The sequence below is a fragment of the Anser cygnoides genome, chromosome 1, assembly GCF_040182565.1.
Source record: "Anser cygnoides isolate HZ-2024a breed goose chromosome 1, Taihu_goose_T2T_genome, whole genome shotgun sequence".
Classification (NCBI taxonomy): domain Eukaryota; kingdom Metazoa; phylum Chordata; class Aves; order Anseriformes; family Anatidae; genus Anser; species Anser cygnoides.
In genome coordinates, this window is record NC_089873.1 from 33660475 (window position 1) to 33678825 (window position 18351).

Below are 18351 nucleotides of genomic sequence, written 5' to 3' on the forward strand. Positions count from 1 at the left end.
CATCTCACAAGCAGCTCTGGCAGCAAGCACGTTTGCTGGAGGTTACCTTAGAGCAGTGTAAGGTGAGTTTAGTTGCTGACCTCCCCCGCATGCTGATGAGGATAAACATGTATCATAGTACAACTTTTCTGAGGCATCCAGCAGAGCCAGCGTAATTTAAAAACTATACAGAGTGCACACTGCAGAAGGAGATTGTTTTATGCCTGTGAGTGTCTACATGCTCCCTTACAGAGGGAACCACTGACTGGAAATGCACATATTTTCTTTTTTTTTTTTTTTTTATCTTGTAATGTAAACTTTTAGATACTCAGTATATGCCAAAGCTTATTTGGGTTTTACCATATATTATGGCTTATTACTTATATGTCACTCTGCTTTTTTGTCTCCTCTTTCTGAAATGCAGGCCATGATAATTGCTTTCACATCTGACATGATTCCTCGTCTGGTTTATTACTGGTCCTTCTCAGTCCCTCCTTATGGGAGTCACAGCAGTCACACTATGAAAGGGTATATAAACAACACACTCTCTGTCTTCAATATATCAGACTTCAGGAATGCAAGCAAGCCATCTTCCCCTTGGTTTGGGAACCAAACAACGTGCAGGCAAGTGTCAAATAACCTTTTTTTCTTTTCAAATGACAAGGGTAAATATCATTTTTTTTCAATATCTAATATAACTCAGTTTAAAATATCCAGGAAGAAATGTTAAAACACAGTGAAAGTCAGCATACTTTGAACGGCAGAAGAGAGTGGAATTATTCACCTATATGTCTCTCCTACTCAGAAACTCAAAAAATACTTCTTTAATTTTTGTTTTCCTCATAACTGAAAGAGTCTCAAAAAAAAAAGGCTTTAAAGGCAATTTAAGAAATTCTCAATGCAGTGGCAAAAAAGGGCATTTCAGCCAAATACAGCTTATTCTGCACACACGAAGTTTACCCATTGCTGTAGCTCCATTCAGCAGACTGTTCCGGGATGCACTAAGCAGGGACATGTCTTGCTCCATCCTCTGGCCACAGTGCCTTACTGCAGAGATTCCCGAGACTAGTCCTTGACTTTCCTGCATTGCCTTCAGATACCGTGATTTCCGCTACCCTCCTGGTCACCAGCATCAGTATGAGCATAACATATACTACTGGCACGTCATCGCAGCCAAGCTGGCTTTCATCATTGTCATGGAGGTAAGCGTGTGGGGTTTTGAGCAGCAGTTATTGTGAGCATCATCTTCCCTCCATGCAGAAAATCCTTCAAAGTCATTCTGTCCCAGCACAGCTACCAGAGCTTTTGGTGTGCAACATGTGCTGGCATGGCCAAGAGCTTGGGAGATGTAAATTAGGTGTAGCACCATTAGAAAAAGAAGTCTCTGAAGTCATGACATCTGCTGAGGATTGTCCCACGTGTCCGTGGTTTCTTTTCTCAAGAACTGTAAAGTGATTTCTAGTATCAGAAATAGAAGGGACAGTTGCACCAAAATATTTTTACATGTTCATAGAGGAGGTCTGTGCACCGCCTCATGAATACTTGCCCATAGTACACGTGCACTAACACACACTAACCTGTGTAAAGACAGTCACGTGAGAGGTGAGTTTTTAGATGAGCCACTTCAGTAAAAAAGCAATCACTCCCCCCTGTGCAGCAACTCTCTGGGCTTAGGAAAGCAAGAAGTCCATTCAAGATCAAGGGAGAGGAATACCAGGTATTCTTTCATTATAAAATGTACTTAAGGCCTGATCCAGGGACTACTGAAGTCACCAGAAACATTCAACTTGCTAGAGCAGAGATCCCATAGCAGAGGAATGACGATAGCCCCAGAGGCATTTGGACAAACCTGAAACAATTTCAGAAGAATCTGTAACCAATATTTTCACAGTCAGGGGAGGCAAGGGGAGGGATTGGGCACCAGGGTTCCCTGAAAGCAAGCAGAGAAGTCGTTAGTAACATCAGGATTAGGAAATCAGAAATTCTTCATTGGACAATTAATCTTTTAAGATACTGTTCCACTGTGGTAGATGCTGGTACAAAGCCTGTTCAAATCTGTAAGAGATATTGGGACATTTCAATAATAATAATAATAATAATAATAATAATAATAATAATAATAATAATAATAATAATAATAATATCTTGTTTGACCCAACTGACTTTTTTTTTCATCTTCACCTTCCCTAGCATGTCATATACTTTGTGAAGTTTATTATTTCGTACATAATCCCGGATGTATCACAGAAGACCAAGAGCAAGGTCAAGCGAGAGAAATACCTAACACAGAAACTCTTGCATGAGAATGATCTCAAAGTTGTGAAAAAAAACATGGGGAAAATTGCTGACAAAATTATCAAAGGAGTAGACAGCACTTTCCGACCTAAGTCTGAATAAGTACTTTTTTATATGGAGTAACAGTATTTAGCCAGCTAACACCTGTCCAGATATTACCAATAGTTAATCAAACACTTTGGATTAATTCCCTTTACTAAACATTGTTTCTTGCAACTGTCACCTGCTCCTTATCTGTTTCCCTTTGGCAAAAGCAACCATTGAGACTTGGTTTACAGCTAGCAATTTTTTAAAACAGCTTTAGTAAGATGTATTTTTTAACATGTGAACGTAAAAAAAAATGATCATCTTAAGACAATGCAGATTAATTCTCAAATACATACAGTGCTTTCCGCTTTATTTAGGTGTAGGCTATTAAATCTGTTCAACTTGGATAAAACCTTATGAACAAGAATAATTTGTTGTAAGAACAACACCACTTCCTCTGAAGGAGTTTTGATTACTTGACAATGCAAACCCCAACTATAAAACGAAATGGAAAAGCCAAAACATGAAGGCAAGAGAAGGAAAAGACAACACAAAATCATGTTGTTAAGCTGTTGCAATTGACGTACTAAGCACTGTTGTGTGCTACACTGAATTAGATGTACATACTGAGACTTAAATGGATAACAAGATATTTCAATTAATCATGGGCTTGGATCACAAGGAGCAGCAGGACTGTAAGCCCATCCTGTTCATCAATCTCTGTGTAAACAGGAGAACTGCCTTTGCAATCAATGCATACAAACTGACTTTACAGCACTCGGAGCGAGAGGAAAACTCAGACATTTTATCTTTCTCTGGTCAATGTACTTTCATTAGCTCACTTGGCCGTTCTGTTCTGAATGAACACAGCCTTGAAGGTCTCCCACCTGTAACAGTAATGAGTGTTAAAATTCTTTTCACGTACTAAATCAATATTTGCTGAGGGCTGTATTTTGCATTTCTCCCACACCAGAGGCACCATTCTTTTCCCTGATAGATTTCGACATAGGAAGAATGTGCAGCTGGACCTGCTGTGGTACAATACTGCATGACAAATTGAATTTGGACTAGACCATGAATCTATTGAAACTGAAGATGGGAATAAACAATTTAATATGCCTTAACCGTATTATGAAACTTTAAACAACTAGGAAGATGTTACAAGTGTGGATGAATTTGTTGGAGCTATCAGTCATCTTCAAATTAGGCTGCAGATCTGCTTGGCAATTTTGGCTCCAGTTATAACCTGGGAGTTAGGGAATTACAGGGTAAGCATGTATGTAGGGCTCCACTTTGTGTCTGCAGCAGTGATGTTCCAGTTTATTAACTTGCTTTCTCTTTTAATGGTTCTAGTGGACCAATTCCTATGAAATCTGAAAACCAAAATCTTGTTAAAAAGGCAAAAGTATGTCTGCACTCCCTAAACCAGGTGATTACTGTTGGGTTTGTAATTTTATACTCTTAAATGTAATTCATATGTACAATTCTTAGGAAGATTATTTGTATGGATTTCTCAATATAAAGAAGTTTGTTTGCAGAAACTAAGTAGCACTGATTAGATATATTTTATTCTGTTAATAATCAGAAGGAATCAAACATTTGAATCTTGTAGAAAAACTTCCAAATACTACTCTGTGTACCTCAAGCCTATCCTATGAAATGGCAACATCTAAACCAGAAGAGGCAGCACATGAGGGGAGTTCTTTCAGCAGTTGTGATACACAAGCTTTCGCTCAGCTTGACTGTGCAGAATGATTGCATAGGAGTGAGGAACATGAGAGGAAAGCTTGGTTCAAAATTGGGATAAGGTTGAAAGATGGAAGACAGAAACACGGAGGTTCCAGAGAACACATTTCTGGCATTGAAGAACTGGAGCTTGCTTACTATAATGCCCAGAAAACTTGTTGTACACATCACCTGAAGATGAAAATGACACAGGATACAACAATAAGACAGACCATAATTATAAGTGACTGTGTACCAGAGCATTGATAGAACCGGTGCTTTTTTGCACAGGAAATTCTACTCTTGCCATTTCTTTTTGTTTCCAGACAGAATCATAAAAAGTCTTTAAATTTACAAGGAATCAAATATAAATTTGGCAGATGGATAGGCATACACTCAGAAGCTTCTAAACAAGACAGAATATATTATCAAAATGTACCACCCCAATACTGATTTGACCTTTTCCCAGAATCCCAGAACCCTGAGGAGCCCACCTGCCCCAGCCCCTGCCCAAGCAGGGACACCCAGAGCAGGCTGCTCAGGACCACCTCCAGCTGGCTTTGGAGGATCCCCCAGGAGGAGACCCCACAGCCTCTCTGGGCAGCCTGTGCCAGGGCTCAGGCACCCTCACAGTAAAACAGTATTTTCTTACATTCAGATTGCATTTCTTCTGTTTCAGCATGTGCCTCTTGCCTCTTGTCCTGTCACTGGGCAGTATAATGAAGTACTCAGGGTTTTCCTGTGTTTTATGAGTTTTGTTAGAAAGGCCAGTCAGCTCTGTGCAAGCCTGGAGCTTCTGATTTTGGCTTTGGGCTGGCATTTCCCTGTCAACAGTAGTGTTCAGCTGAGAGATGCCATTTTCATCTCCCCATCGGGGATCGCAGTTTCAAAGTGCCTTAAACACCCTCTCAGGTGCAGTGTTGGAGGGCAAGGGCAAACAAGGAGGTATCACATGATAATGGAAAAAAAATAAAAATAAAATGTCATGAAATGGGCCATTTCAGATAATTGTTTGATCTTAAGGAAACTTTGATTGCCTGCTTTGACAGCTAAAGAGACAGGGAAACAAAAGAATTAAGTGCCTTGCCTGGGGTCACACTGAACAGTGGCAGAGTTTAAGACTGATTTTCAGGAGTGCCTGGTTTTCTGGTCCTTTTCCTGTCCTTGTGGCCTCTCTCAATTGCCGCTTCTTACATCACGCATTTCCTGAAGGAGGAGTTGGTCCTCAACATCACTGAGAGTTTATACTCCAGCCTTTAAAATAATTATTATTAAAAAAAAAAAAAAAAAAGCATGCTACACCAGCAAAGTATGTGTACCTATCGCTTGGGCTCCTCTTGCAATAAAGTCATAACCACCTAGAATCATAGAATCACAGAATACCCTGAGCTGGAAGAGACCCTCAAGGATCATCAAATCCAACCCCTGGCCACAACCAAAAATCAGACCATATTTCTGACAGCATAGTCCAAACACTTCTTTCATTCCAGCAGGCTCAGTGCCGTGACCTGGGGAGCCTTGGGTGGGTTTCTACATTATCATTTTGTTCAGCTCAGGGGTATGCTTTGAAACTCGTCTTCCACTTGCCCCCACTTTCTGAGTGGTGGTTCACATCTGGTCTTGGAGCTCATGAACTGGATTCCTTTTGTCTTAAACCAATCCAGAAGACAGGTCTTAGATATGCATATCACAGTCTCTGGCAAGCATTTTAGTTCACAGCTCTAAAACCAGAGCTAGCCTGAAGAAAGCCCAGAGTACTAGGTGGGCATCAGCTTCAACTGATGTCAGCATCTGTGTTTTGCTTCCCAAGTGCCATGCTACTTGCTAATGTAGCCATAACATTCACTTTCAGAAAGCATTATATCAGGAATTCACTTCATTTCGCCATGTGCAGTGTTACTCCCAGCACAGAGTGCCCAAACCTCTAAAGCTATGCAATGTACGTAGCCTCTACCTCCGTCTGCTGAAATGTGCACTGCCCGTACACAGCGAGCTCTGCCGAGGCATAGGAATGAAGTGCTTCAGGGGGTGGGGGCAGCTGCCAACATAATACTATTTGTAACTTTTTTTTCAAGACTGGGTCACTTTAATAATGTTTAAAGATGTTTGAAGGGAAAATTAACATTACTGTTAACCTATGAATCAATTTTGCTCTTTTTACACTTTGTATGTAGGCCAGATTCTTACCTTGTACAGATGAATCCGTGTCGGTGAACATTTCATTGCCTTAAAGTAAGATGTGAGCACCACAAATCGCAGACCATCGCCACTGTTTTAAATTCTTTGTATGTTGAAAAAATTCAGAATGTAAGAATGTATTTTTTGTATTTTTTCTAAGAATGTTTGCTATTAGTTTCTGAACATTAAGATTTCTTTATATTTATTGTTATTAAATAAAGTCTATTTTAAAAGGATAATACATTTGTTGTTGATTAGCCTTGTTTGTTTTTACACGAACAATGCTGCTCCTGCCAAATGCCACATTTAAATTCGTAGAACGTCATCGCTGTCTAATTTCCATATTCCTCCTCTTTTTCAATCTTTTGCCATTAAGCTGTTACTGCTACTGAAATTTATCTCCTGTTTTTCCTGCATCCTCTAGATGGAAGTCATTCCTTTCAACATCACGTCGATGACAAGGACCATTATGTTCTCCTACAAATACACAGTTTAGGTCTTTATACCTTTTCACTCCTGTCATGATAAGCCCCGTGTTTTGTTTCCAAGTCATCATTTATTTCTTAATCTGAATCAAGTCTGGAAGGTGCTCCCACCTCCAGGCAGTCCAGCTTTTGTGTTCCTCCTTAAGGCTCATGCAGCCCAAGCAGCAGGCGGTGGGTACAGGAGAGGCAGCAGCTTCGTTTTGACTCAAATAGAGGAGAACAGCAGAGTGCAAGCCTCAGATCGCTCTCCATTTCTCACTCCGTCTCCCTGTTTGAAAAGATGTGTATGTAGTTAGTCCTAAATAACCTCCACATGGCTTGGAGCAGTATTTTGGTCATAAGAAAATAATGTATCTTAATAGCCTTATAACAGTAACGAACTTTCCAGGAAAGCTGACAAAAGTGGTTTTTATTTACAACCTGGAAGTGCATCAAAAGAAGAGCCTTTAAAAGTTGTGGGTTTCTTTTTTCTCTGCCATGCCTATTACATTCTCTGATACAGTTATCCTGTAAAAAGCAATGCTAATCACTGGGATTAAAGCTGTTTTGTCAGTTAGCAATGATGCAAAGAAATTAAATCACTTCTCTTGCTTTTAGAACATAGTAATCAATTCTCTAATTATTTCCAGCAGCCCTAGCACTATAGGGTTACAGAAGTGCATGTGTGAACACGTACCCTCTGTCCTCTTTGCAGAACACACATACGTGCACACACTGACGGCTGCTCTGCCAGCCATGAAGACCACAACTCCTGACCTGCTACATAATGCAAGATTCTCTTTTCCAGTAATGAAAAAGTCTTCCATCCAGTTGTATCAAGATATACCATTCTTTGTAAATATGTAAGATAAAGTAATCCCCTAAATGCTGAAGAGGAATAAAAAGCACGCAACACAGACCACGCAGAAAATCTCACTGAGTTCCTTCTTTCAGCAAGCACAAGCCAGGACACCAAAAATCCACTTCTAACATATGAAGAGAGAGTTTACAAGGGAAAACAAAAACAAAAAGAAACTGAAATCCTTAAATTGTGCAAGACGAAGGAAGTTACAGCCACCTCTGATAGCATTAACAACACACTATCAGGGATTTTATGTTTTTTAGGTACTCATTTAGTGTCCATGTAACCCTCTCGCATCATTTCTCTGCTCCCAGGTGGTGGTCACACGGTGAGCGGATAAATAAGCTGCACTCCCAGCCACAGGCACCTGCCAGCTATTGTCTCACCACCCCATTCTTCTATTCTTCTGAGATCCTCTTTGGACCCGAGTAAGGAGTCTCCTCTTACAGCCACATTGTGCTCATTCATGCAGTCATTTTCTAAACCAGTCTGGCTGCTCTGGTCGAGCACAATTACACTTAAGCCTCTGTGACCAGGGCACTGCAGGATCTTTGCTGTGGTCTGCTCCCTGCTGGAGTGGGAAGCGGTGACCAATCTCTCCGGCTCACTGCTCAAGCCCCGAAGTCCATCCACTCCACCACGGGTCCCTGGCTTTGGAGGTTTGTCAGGTTCTTGGGTTTTACGGAGCTGAAAGCTCACCAAGAGGTGAGCCAGGGGTTAAGGTTATTTGTCCTGTGATAAGTCTGCTCCTTATCCCTTAATTATTGTAATGACTTTTCCTGTAAAAAAAAAAATAAAATAAAAAAAAAGGGGGGAACGGGCCATGCTGTGCCTTTAAGAGTCGTCTGCACGACTGCAAACACACAGGGCTGGTCTTGGCACCTGGGCTTAGTCTTCTGAATATCGCTATTCAGGGAGAGCCATTGTGCCTTGAATTTGTGTTTCACCTTAATCCAAAGGAGTTTTCAAGTTCAGACATGCCCTCTGGTTGTTCTTAACTTTAACTGCACAGGACGTTATACCGGCAGCTAAAAATTGGCAGAATCGGGCCCTTCGCTATTGTCCTAAGTATGGTCTTGAACAGAATACGTCACTGTTGTTTCTTGGCTTGCCAACACAAACTGTGACCTTGCATCTGAAAACAGCAGGGAGACCAGGACGTGTGGGGACGGCAGAAGCCTGTCGTGCAGCCGGGGGCACGAATGTCAGACGGGAGACCTGCAGGAGGTTTGGGTGAGGCTGAGGCCGCAGGGTGAGGGCCAGGGAGCCCCCATTTTGGTGCTGACAGAGGGTCCGGAGCAACAGCTGAGAAATTCTTTCCATATCTGTTGTTAATTAGTAACTGCTCGTTTAGATCTGGGAAAGGCAAACACTGGCCTGCCTCTCCTGGAGTGTGGTGCCTCCGGATTAGCGACAAAGAGACCTGTTGCAACTCAGCGTTTACCTGCAGAGACTCCATTTTCTTCTCTTTAAGAAGTACACATGCTAAAGCACATTGTGTATGATATCACTGTTTTCACACCCTACTACAAATTAATAATAAAGAAAAAAAGGCTGCATTTGTGCTTTTCATAGCTTCAGGCTTTAACTGGAAGGCATATATGTAAAAAATTATCTGTTTTCTTTCCTTGTCACTCTGCTCCCATATTTTTTCCCCAATGATCTATAAGGGGGGGAAAACATGTTACCATCTCCAAGAGGCGCCATTAACAAATCTTTTCTTATCTTGCAGCCAAAGTAATGACATCTTATTGACAGCACAGCAGAGCAAACAATGTCTTATTGAAAGCTTCAGTGCTGGAGGATTTGGGCTGTCCTCAGGACTTGAGACAAAGTAATGAAAACAGGTTTTGCTACTAAATCAAAGACAATGACTGCTCTAGTTCTCCAGTGGCCTTTAGCGCTCCCAGACACACAGGAGGTGTGTATAGCTCACCGGGGTATCACCCACACCACAAATTCAATCAAGTACGGGGACCTTGCTGCGAGAAGGATGCCCAGAGTAGCAGGCAGTTAAAGTATGAGCTACAGCACACATGAGAGCAGCGATGAAACTTTTCCTCACAACTGCACATGATGTATGGTTTCCTACAACTTGTTTTAGCCTTAAACGAGTTTGTAAGTTATTTGCTAATTTTTGTACCTCATCAAATTAATTGGGCCAGCTACAGACATTTTTGAGGACTGAACTAAGATGGTGATTTGGGTTTTTGTTTTTCATGACTGTGTAAGATCTTATTAAAATTATTAATGTACCTTTGTTCTTTAGGTAGTGTCTTTCTTGCAGGCTCCTCTCAGCATCCTGTGGGTAACAGGAGAGTTTTGCAAACCAGGTATCAGAATTAAGTCCACTGTATACATATGTCTTTTTCAAGCCTGTTCTGAAGATGTTGCAATGCACGAACACAGCAGAAAACTACCTAATTTTTCACCTATTCAGCCTAATTCTGGATCAGTGAGTCAAACTGGCTTATTATAGAATCAGCCAGCAATATAGCATCAGTGCCGGTGTGAGAGAGCATGCAGCCAGAAGCTGGGGGTCAGAGCTTCCCTTTCAGGGGTAAAGCAGAGTCAGATCAGCTGAGCCTCCCTGAGTCTGGCACAGGATGAACTGCAGCTCAGCTCTCACAGCTCCATTACTTCACAGAGAAGTAACCCGGTTTGCACATGCTTTTTTTTTTTTTTTTTTTTTTTCTCTCTAGAGGGAAGAAGTTAATTCCTTTTGTTTATTTGTGTGTTTACAAAGCCAATGCATCACATTTGTACAATGCATATATAACAGACTGAGACAGAATGTGAACATACATTAAGGAAGCGCTCGATTTATCAGTGTTAAATTTAAAAGATCTTAGATTAAATACAACTCTTACTGTTGAGCAAACAAAGATTAATATTAAATCCTGCCTTTGCTAGAGAAGGAGTGAGCAATATGTGATGTCTTAACTTGTGAGTATGCATCTTCAAAATGCAGAGGCAGAGGCAGAAGGAAAGTGGAAGGGGGCCAAATTCAAACCCCCTGAGGAAGCTCCAGAAAGATACTGGAGGGCTTGCTAAGGAGCGAGGCGTGTTCTCAGAAATGGCTTTACGCAGAAATGCTAACAACACTGGCAAACAGCTGACTCAGGAAGACCACTTCCATTGTCCAGATATCCCACTTTGATGAAAGTTGAATTCTTAGGGTAAGAAAAAATTACTAAATAGTGTTTTATAGTGTTTTTCTTTCCCTCTTTGCTACTGTAGCTCGTACACAGGTGTTAGATGCTCTACACAATGCACTCCTAGGAGATCATTTTTCTTTTAATGAGCAACAGACAAGTTGTATATCAGACAGGCAGACCCAAAGAGACAAAATTCAACATGAGGTACAACAGGCTTTCCAACTTCCAAATTCTTCATCCAGAAAGGAGATACAAGTGTGCCTCAGCTTTAATGTGGATTGCTTTTTCCTCCACCAGCCTCAGGACTGCATGATTTGTGCACATGAGCACACCTCATGAACCACCTGCTTCACCCACTTCTAAATCCCTGAATGAGACAACTAGGAAAAAATACTAAAACCTCTGCTTTCTCTATTGCTTCTGGTTTTCACTTGGTCTTGCAAAGAGGACTGACTGTACTCGCACTTTGTAGCTAATGCTCACAGTAACATCATGGAAGTTCTTCGCTGCCCCACTCTGGTGGCATCTCTCAAGCCTGACATCCTACAACAGCAGCAAACTTGTAAGAATACTGCACCTCCACATCAGTGGGATTGCAACTTGAAAGGTCATGGTATCATACAGATAAACTTTTTGATTGTACATTATTGGAAGGATTAGAAAGTTGCAACCACGTAGTCTGAAAAAGCATTTCCCAAGAATCTCCATCATTCAGCTGACAGAAACCTTAAATCCAGGTTACCTCATTATTTATCCCCTGTCACACTTCTAATATGTAAATGAAAACATTACATTTGGTCAGTTTGTAAAACTGTTCCAGGTAAGATAAATCTAATCAAATCTTTTCAACAATTCTAACTGCAGGAGCCTAAAGTACATCCCATCTATTCTCGATGCAGCTTTCTCAAGAGGAATTCTCATGCTCTGCACAACCAAGTATGATGAACCACCCCCCACACCCCTTTTGCTTCAGCTAAACCACTGGAGTTGTTTGCACTCTACATTTCCAAAGCATCTTCCTAACTGACGGGGCCCTTCCATGATGCACAGAAACTCTCCAAAAGTCTCTGGAAATATTTTGGTTGGTTGGTTGGTTTGGTTTTGTTCTGAAAGATCAGAAAGGCCACCTTTGGTTTCTTTTCCTTTTTGGATTTGATTGACACCAAGGAACCAGGGCTGTTCCAGGTCAGGAAGGCACACCTCTATTCAGCCATGGTGAAGCAGGACATTGGAGTGGATTTTTATTTTCATGACATAAAAACTGCACTCAACCCTTCTAAATAGGGAAGATCATCACAACTATTAATGATTTGCAGATATATTAAATATAAAAATGAAATATCAATTATATTTATTTTTCAAATGCTCATAAATAAAGAAACACCACAGGACACCAGTGATCTGAAGAACAGTCCTGGGCCTTGCCCTTCTCTACATGGCCTTGTCTCTAAGGTGACACTTAAATACCTAGTGTAAGATATATTTTTTTTTCCTTTTTATTGTAAAATGTATACTTCTGAATGTCTTAAAATAATGGCCAAGCTGACTTCCAGGCCGAAGCTCATCGCCCGGTAAGCAGGAGCCACGCTGGCCCCTGAGCAAGCCCAGACGGCATGGCCCGGGGCCTAACGGGGCAGGAGGAGAGGCAAGCCACAGGGCCAAGTTTCACCTAAATCAGCATGATAATCACATTGCTTTGCAGAACATTGTCCTTAACAGAGGTTGTTCTTAGCCTGATCCTTAATAAAGGGGATAATAGCTCATGAGAACAACAGTCACAGGAGATATTTCTAGTCAGCTTTTGTTCTTGTACTTGGCCAGTTTGTGTGCTGCCTAAGGGTATAAATAGAGAGACTATAGAGGGGATTAGCAGACTTTCTTTCCAGCAGGGCTCATGTGCCAAAGCGATGACTCTATTAGCATTGTTTCCCCTGAAAGGTTTGTTTCGCTCCGGCTTTCAGAAACCAGCACAAAGTCACCAGACCCTTTCCTGAGGCCCCATTTTCTCCTCCGAAGAGCAAGGCCTGGCTTCTCGCAGCAATCGCAGACCTGAATACCAGGGAGTGTACCCTTCCATCAGAGCCAGCCCAACCAGACTCTCCACCTCGCATTTGCATCAAGGACAAGGTTTCTGTAGGGGTTTTATTCACCTATGAGCGGCACATCAACACGGCAGAGTCACTTTTTAACGACAGCATTTAACACCGCATGTTTGTTGATGAACAGGAAGTTAGTGATGACTCCGGGCCTTTCACTTACCTGAAAGACAGAGCACATAAAACGTATCCCGTGTACTGTCCCCTCAACACCATGTGTTAGAGAGCAGGAAAATCAGAGTCTGAAAGGCTGTGCCTCATCTGCCCATGTTTTAGAGGTCTGGAGCATGGACATCAATATCTGAGAAAGCTACCCTGGGATTCCTGTGTAATTAACAGAGACGACTGGGCACTTTTCAGGTGTGATCCATCTGATCCGTTTTGATTGACATCAGTATGTGGTGAATCACCTGGAGGTAAACAGGCACAGGCTGTGTTGTCTGTAGGTGACCATGCAAGTTTGTATTTCTGCTTCAGTTCTCTGCCAATCACACAAGCAATTTAATTTACTGAGTGGCCAGCTTCTCTTTTTTTTTCCCACCTTTTTTTTTTCCTTCCTTCCTTCCTTCCTTCCTTCCTTCCTTCCTTCCTTCCTTCCTTCTTTTCCTTTCTTTCCCTTTCTTTTTCTTTCTCTTTTTCTTTCTTTCTTTCTTTTTCTTTCTTTCTTTCTTTTCTTTCTTTCTTTCTTTTTCTTTTCTTTCTTTCTTTCTTTCTTTCTTTCTTTCTTTCTTTCTTTTCTTTCTTTCTTTCTTCTTTCTTTCTTTCTTTCTTTCTTCTTTCTTTCTTTCTTTCTTTCTTCTTTCTTTCTTTCTTTCTTTCTTTCTTTCTTTCTTTCCTTCCTCCTTCCTTCCTTCCTTCCTTCCTTCCTTCCTTCCTTCCTTCCTTCCTTCCTTCCTTCCTTCCTTCCTTCCTTCCTTCCTTCCTTCCTTCTTCCTTCTTCTCCTTCTTTCCTTCTTTCTTTCTTTTCCTTTCTTCTTTCCTTCCTTCCTTCCTTCCTTCCTTCCTTCTTCCTTCCTTCCTCCTTCCTTCCTTTCCTTTTTCCTTTTCTCTTTTCTTCTTTTCTTTTCTTTTCTTTTCTTTTCTTTTCTTTTCTTTTCTTTTCTTTTCTTTTCTTTTTCTTTTTCTCTTTTTTTCTTTTCTTTTCTCTTCTCTTCTCTTCTCTTCTCTTCTCTTCTCTTCTCTTCTCTTCTCTTCTCTTCTCTTCTCTTCTCTTCTCTTCTCTTCTCTTCTCTTTCTTCTTTTCTTTTCTTTTTTTTCTTTTCTTTTCTTTTCTTTTCTTTTCTTTTCCCTTTCTTTTCTTTTCTTTTCTTTTCTTTTCTTTTCTTTTCTTTTCTTTTCTTTTCTTTTCTTTTCTTTTCTTTTTTCTTTTCTTTTCTTTTCTTTTCTCTTTTCCTTCTTTAACAAAATCTCATCTTACGTGAAAGTACTGGATAGAACCTGAAGTAGCATGTTCAGTTTTTGGGCCCCCAGCACAAGAAGGACGTGAAAGTATTAAAACAAGTCCAGAGGAGGGCCACAAAGATTATCAAGTAGATGGAGCACCTCTCCTGCAAAGACAGGCTGAGGGAGTTGGATTTGTTCAGCCTGGAAAAGAGAAAGCTCCAGGGAGACCTTATAGCAGCCTTCCGATACCTAAAGGGGGCCTACAGGAAAGGTGGGGAGGGACTCTTTGTCAGGAAGTGTAGAGATAAGACAAGCAGTAATGGCTTCAAATTAAAAGAGGCTAGATTTAGATTAGATATTTGGAAGAAATTCTTTACTCAGAGAGTGGTGAGGCACTGGCACAGGTTGCCCAGAGAAGCTGTGCATGCCCCATCCCTGGAAGGCCAGGCTGGATGGGGCTTTGGGCAACCTGGGCTGGTGGGAGGTGTCCCTGCCCATGGCAGGGGGGTTGGAATTAGGTAATTCTTAAGCTCTGTCCTTCTCATGGCTAGAGCTCACACAAACACGATGTCACCAAAAGAAATGAGAGGCACAGCAGAAAGCGACATGACTTCCCGATGAAGCAAGCATCTGGAAAAAGATAACGTGGCTGCATCTGTCCCAGGAGGAGCATCAGGATCTCACTCTGCACTAGGCACTTCATAGGGTCCTCCAAAATGTCCACATGTGTTTTTTAGTATGTTTAAACACCTCTTTGGACCAGCTCTAGATGGCTAGCATGCCAAAAGACTAAGCTCTTTCAGTGCATGGCCAACAGCATTTCCAGAGCAGTGCCACACTGACCAATTTGAAAAATCAATCATTTTGATTTTGTCCATCCATGCTGTGTGCAAAGTCTCTGGCATGCCATAATCAGCTCTGTGATCCAGTCCAATATGTGCGGTGCTAAAATTAAGGAACTAGAAACAACAATCTGAATTCCAGTGTAATCATTCATCCTGGGCGCATAATGCAACGCCAGGATGAAGGCTGAGAGCCAACAAAACAGCTAAGTGTGAATTACTACACCATAACTCAAAGGCGGTGGTATATTTTATTAATCATTTATAGAGCTGCATATTATTAATATATGCAGAAACAGCTGTCTCTCTCTCTGGTGGATTTTGCTTTTGTGAGCAACCTGGGGGAGACCAAGGAGATTAAGAAGCAGAAACCCAGCAGAGCCTTCCTGAACAAGGAGGAGATCTGCAGAAGTAGGTCATGAAACCTCTCAGTACGTAGATGGGTCCTTTCCTCATTAATCTATTTTTAAACACGCAAGACCAGATCTTTAGCTGGTATAAAGTAGTTTGGTCCCACAGACTTGTATGCAGCCAACCAGACATATTGACACCCCTTGAAAATCTGGCCTGTGCTTATTTAAGTGTAAAGAAATACCCCAGCACATACCAATTACAAGTCCAGAAGATATTTTGAGTGTGCAGTAACACAAAGCAGGACACACAATGTACAGCAATAACAGTAAAAGCTTGAATATTCTTCATGACAGGGGGCCAAAGTGCTGCTGTATGAGTGCTGTACTGCTGCATGATGAATACATTGCAGACATAAAGCTGTCTCTATATATTTGTAAAACAGATATTACCTTCTTAATCACTGGTCCTTGTGCTTTGCTTACTGACACATTAGAGCTGCCCTCTAGGTCTTCTTCCACTTGAGGACTGGATCTCCAAACTACTCTGGAAGACTAAAAAGCATTCTTGGTTTTACATAAATCAGTTCCTCCTATTTAAGCACTTAAACACATTTAATTTCATGGCAGGTATTTCCCATCATCTTTTTTCCTTTCCAGTCTATTTACAGGCCTGCTATCTGCGGCACTTTCCAATATAGCAAGACCCGTTTGTTTAATCTGCTAACATTTGTACGTCAATTACTCCATGAAAATACAACTTTCAGGATTGAATAATCAATCTCTTAGCTACCTTTAAAACAAAAGTAAAAGTAAATAAATAAATGTTAGGTCTGGATGGGAAATATTTTGCCTCCCCAGAGAGTTTTTAAGAGTCCAAAATGTTTTATATTCTACAATCAGACAAACACAAGACCTTGGGAATGTTCCCATGAACAGATATAAAAGCCTGGAAAAAGCTGAAGGAAAGCATTATCACCTGGGACTCAGGGAAAGCAGAGTGAGGTCCCAATGCCAACGCATAATTCTCTCAAATGACAGTATAGGATAATATCACTAGAAGAAATTCATAGTCCTTCCCAGCTAACATCCAGTATTTGGGTGCACTCCTGACAAGTTTGATGACAGGAATGTCTGGTTTGAGTCAAGATCGTCATCATCTCAAGATGGGTAGTGGATGTTCACCCACTACAGGAGGAAGAGGAGGGATGTTCCTCCTTGCTCCTTTTTTTCCTCCTCTTCATCTTTCCTCCCAGGTTGGACCAGAAATTCTGTACTTTAGCCAAGAAACTTTCTGAGAGGATTTGTGCATGGAAATACCAATACATATATTTTACATGAACAGATTCCATTTAAATTACTCAGTTTATGAAAAATAAGAATGAAAAGAGTCTGAATAGGTAAGATATTCTCTCCCATAGAAATGTGTGAACAAATATATGTATATGTTCATATTGGTCTATGGATTTTCACAGTATGAAAATTAACATAATTCTACAAAACCCTAGTACTGAAATACCGCTGCTGAAGTACATCTAAGTCCATAACACACAGCAGGTAACACCAGAATCCTGACTTTTAACAGCTTTGTCATGCAATTTGACTGAAAGAAAAAGTACAGTAGTAAAAATACAGATGTTATGGGACCCTTTCCCATTAGTGACATTATCATATGATTTGAGACCATTCATAGTCTAAAGGTGGTACTGTCTGGGACTGAAACTTTTAATTGTCAAAGAGAGTTGATTTTAAGATTGTTTTCATTTCCCTTTTAGGCTGATTTTTGGTGCTCTGTATCTGTCAAGAATGTGTCTTTGGTTTTTATTTTTTTGCTGGGAGGTTTGAGGAAAACCTGATCCGTGCTTTATACTTTTTTTTTTTGTAACTTATAAAAGGGTGGAAAAAGATCCATCACTTTTGTACCAACCAGTAAAAGAGCTACATAGATACTAGGTCCCATAGATACTAGGTGTTTTTTGAGACTCATGCTTATAAACTTAAGTGTTTAGAAGGATTTTTAGTTAAAACGACTGAGTGCGTTTGGATCTGGATCAAAAAAAAATACCAAATGTGATTGAACAAATCTTCAAGATTGTAAATTAAAAATAAACACAAGCACAATACAAAAAGAATATTGCCTTAAAAAGCAAACAAACAAACAAACAACTCGGATACTTACTTCAGATACTTACTTCGCTTACAAGGTATGCAATATGAGGTGAAGCACTATCTTGCACTGCTTTGCATTTATTCTCAAAGCTCCTTTCCTGATTGTAAAACCAGACTGGTTTTAATTGCTCGAGCACAAGTGCTCGCAGTGCCTCCACAAGCCCCAGGGAGAAGTGTGCTCCTGCTGCAGGGAAAAGCTCAGAGCTGCCCACTCCCGGCGCAGTGGGAGCCCTCCAGCGCTGCAGCGCCCACACCGCGCTGCCTCCGAAGGCATCTTCCAGTCCTGGAGGGACACCACTGCAGGCTGGTTTTCTAACCCCACGCTGTGCCGCTACCACAACCGTCTCTTTGGGAAGTTTTTAAATCATCCTGGGTACTGGGAATTTCCAGCTGACTGGGAAGTTTTCAACAACGCGTATTTTTCTTCAGAAAAAATGCCGGTTCGTCGAAAGGGGAACTTTGAGTAGAACTCTGTTGAAAGCAGAATGGGAGAAATGGAAAAATAATAAAAACAACAACAAAAACACCACCTTCTTTTCTCCTGAGAAGATGGAATTTCTGCCAAAGTCCAGGGAGACTGAGAGCCCTGGACCCTGGGAGCAGCACCCTCACGTGCAATAACCTTTGCCTCCACAGCTGTGCAGCTCATCTAGCAGACTCAGGCTGGGGTTGCGTTCCCACCCCGCACAGAATCCAAATGAGCTCTTTTTTTTCCTACAGCCAGAGAAGAAGGCGATGCTGCTACAATGGCCTGCCGCACCACTGATCTCAGTGCTGCTGTTTCCCCAGACGTGCATGGATTCCGGTGGTGAAAGAGCACTGC

At 41.2% G+C, this 18351-nt stretch overlaps 1 protein-coding gene and 1 long non-coding RNA gene across 4 annotated transcripts in view; one reads left to right on the forward strand and one right to left on the reverse strand.

Moving 5' to 3' along the window:
- The window catches only part of ANO6 (anoctamin 6), a 73990-nt gene extending 67547 nt beyond the window's left edge, over positions 1-6443 (forward strand). For all 3 annotated transcript variants that reach the window (XM_048065899.2, XM_066992178.1, XM_066992186.1), the window contains 3 exons: positions 404-603; positions 1076-1181; positions 2170-6443. In XM_048065899.2, the coding sequence (XP_047921856.1) occupies positions 404-603; positions 1076-1181; positions 2170-2376 (513 nt within the window). In that variant the 3' untranslated portion in view covers positions 2377-6443. The remainder of the gene's footprint in view (positions 1-403; positions 604-1075; positions 1182-2169) is intronic.
- Positions 6444-6583: 140 nt separating this feature from the next.
- LOC106047516 (uncharacterized) lies at positions 6584-18049 on the reverse strand. Its single transcript, XR_001213817.3, has 3 exons — positions 17539-18049; positions 15813-15914; positions 6584-6957 (listed from the first exon to the last, which is right to left on the reverse strand). It is a non-coding gene; the product is annotated as an uncharacterized lncRNA (long non-coding RNA).
- Positions 18050-18351: the final 302 nt, after the last annotated feature.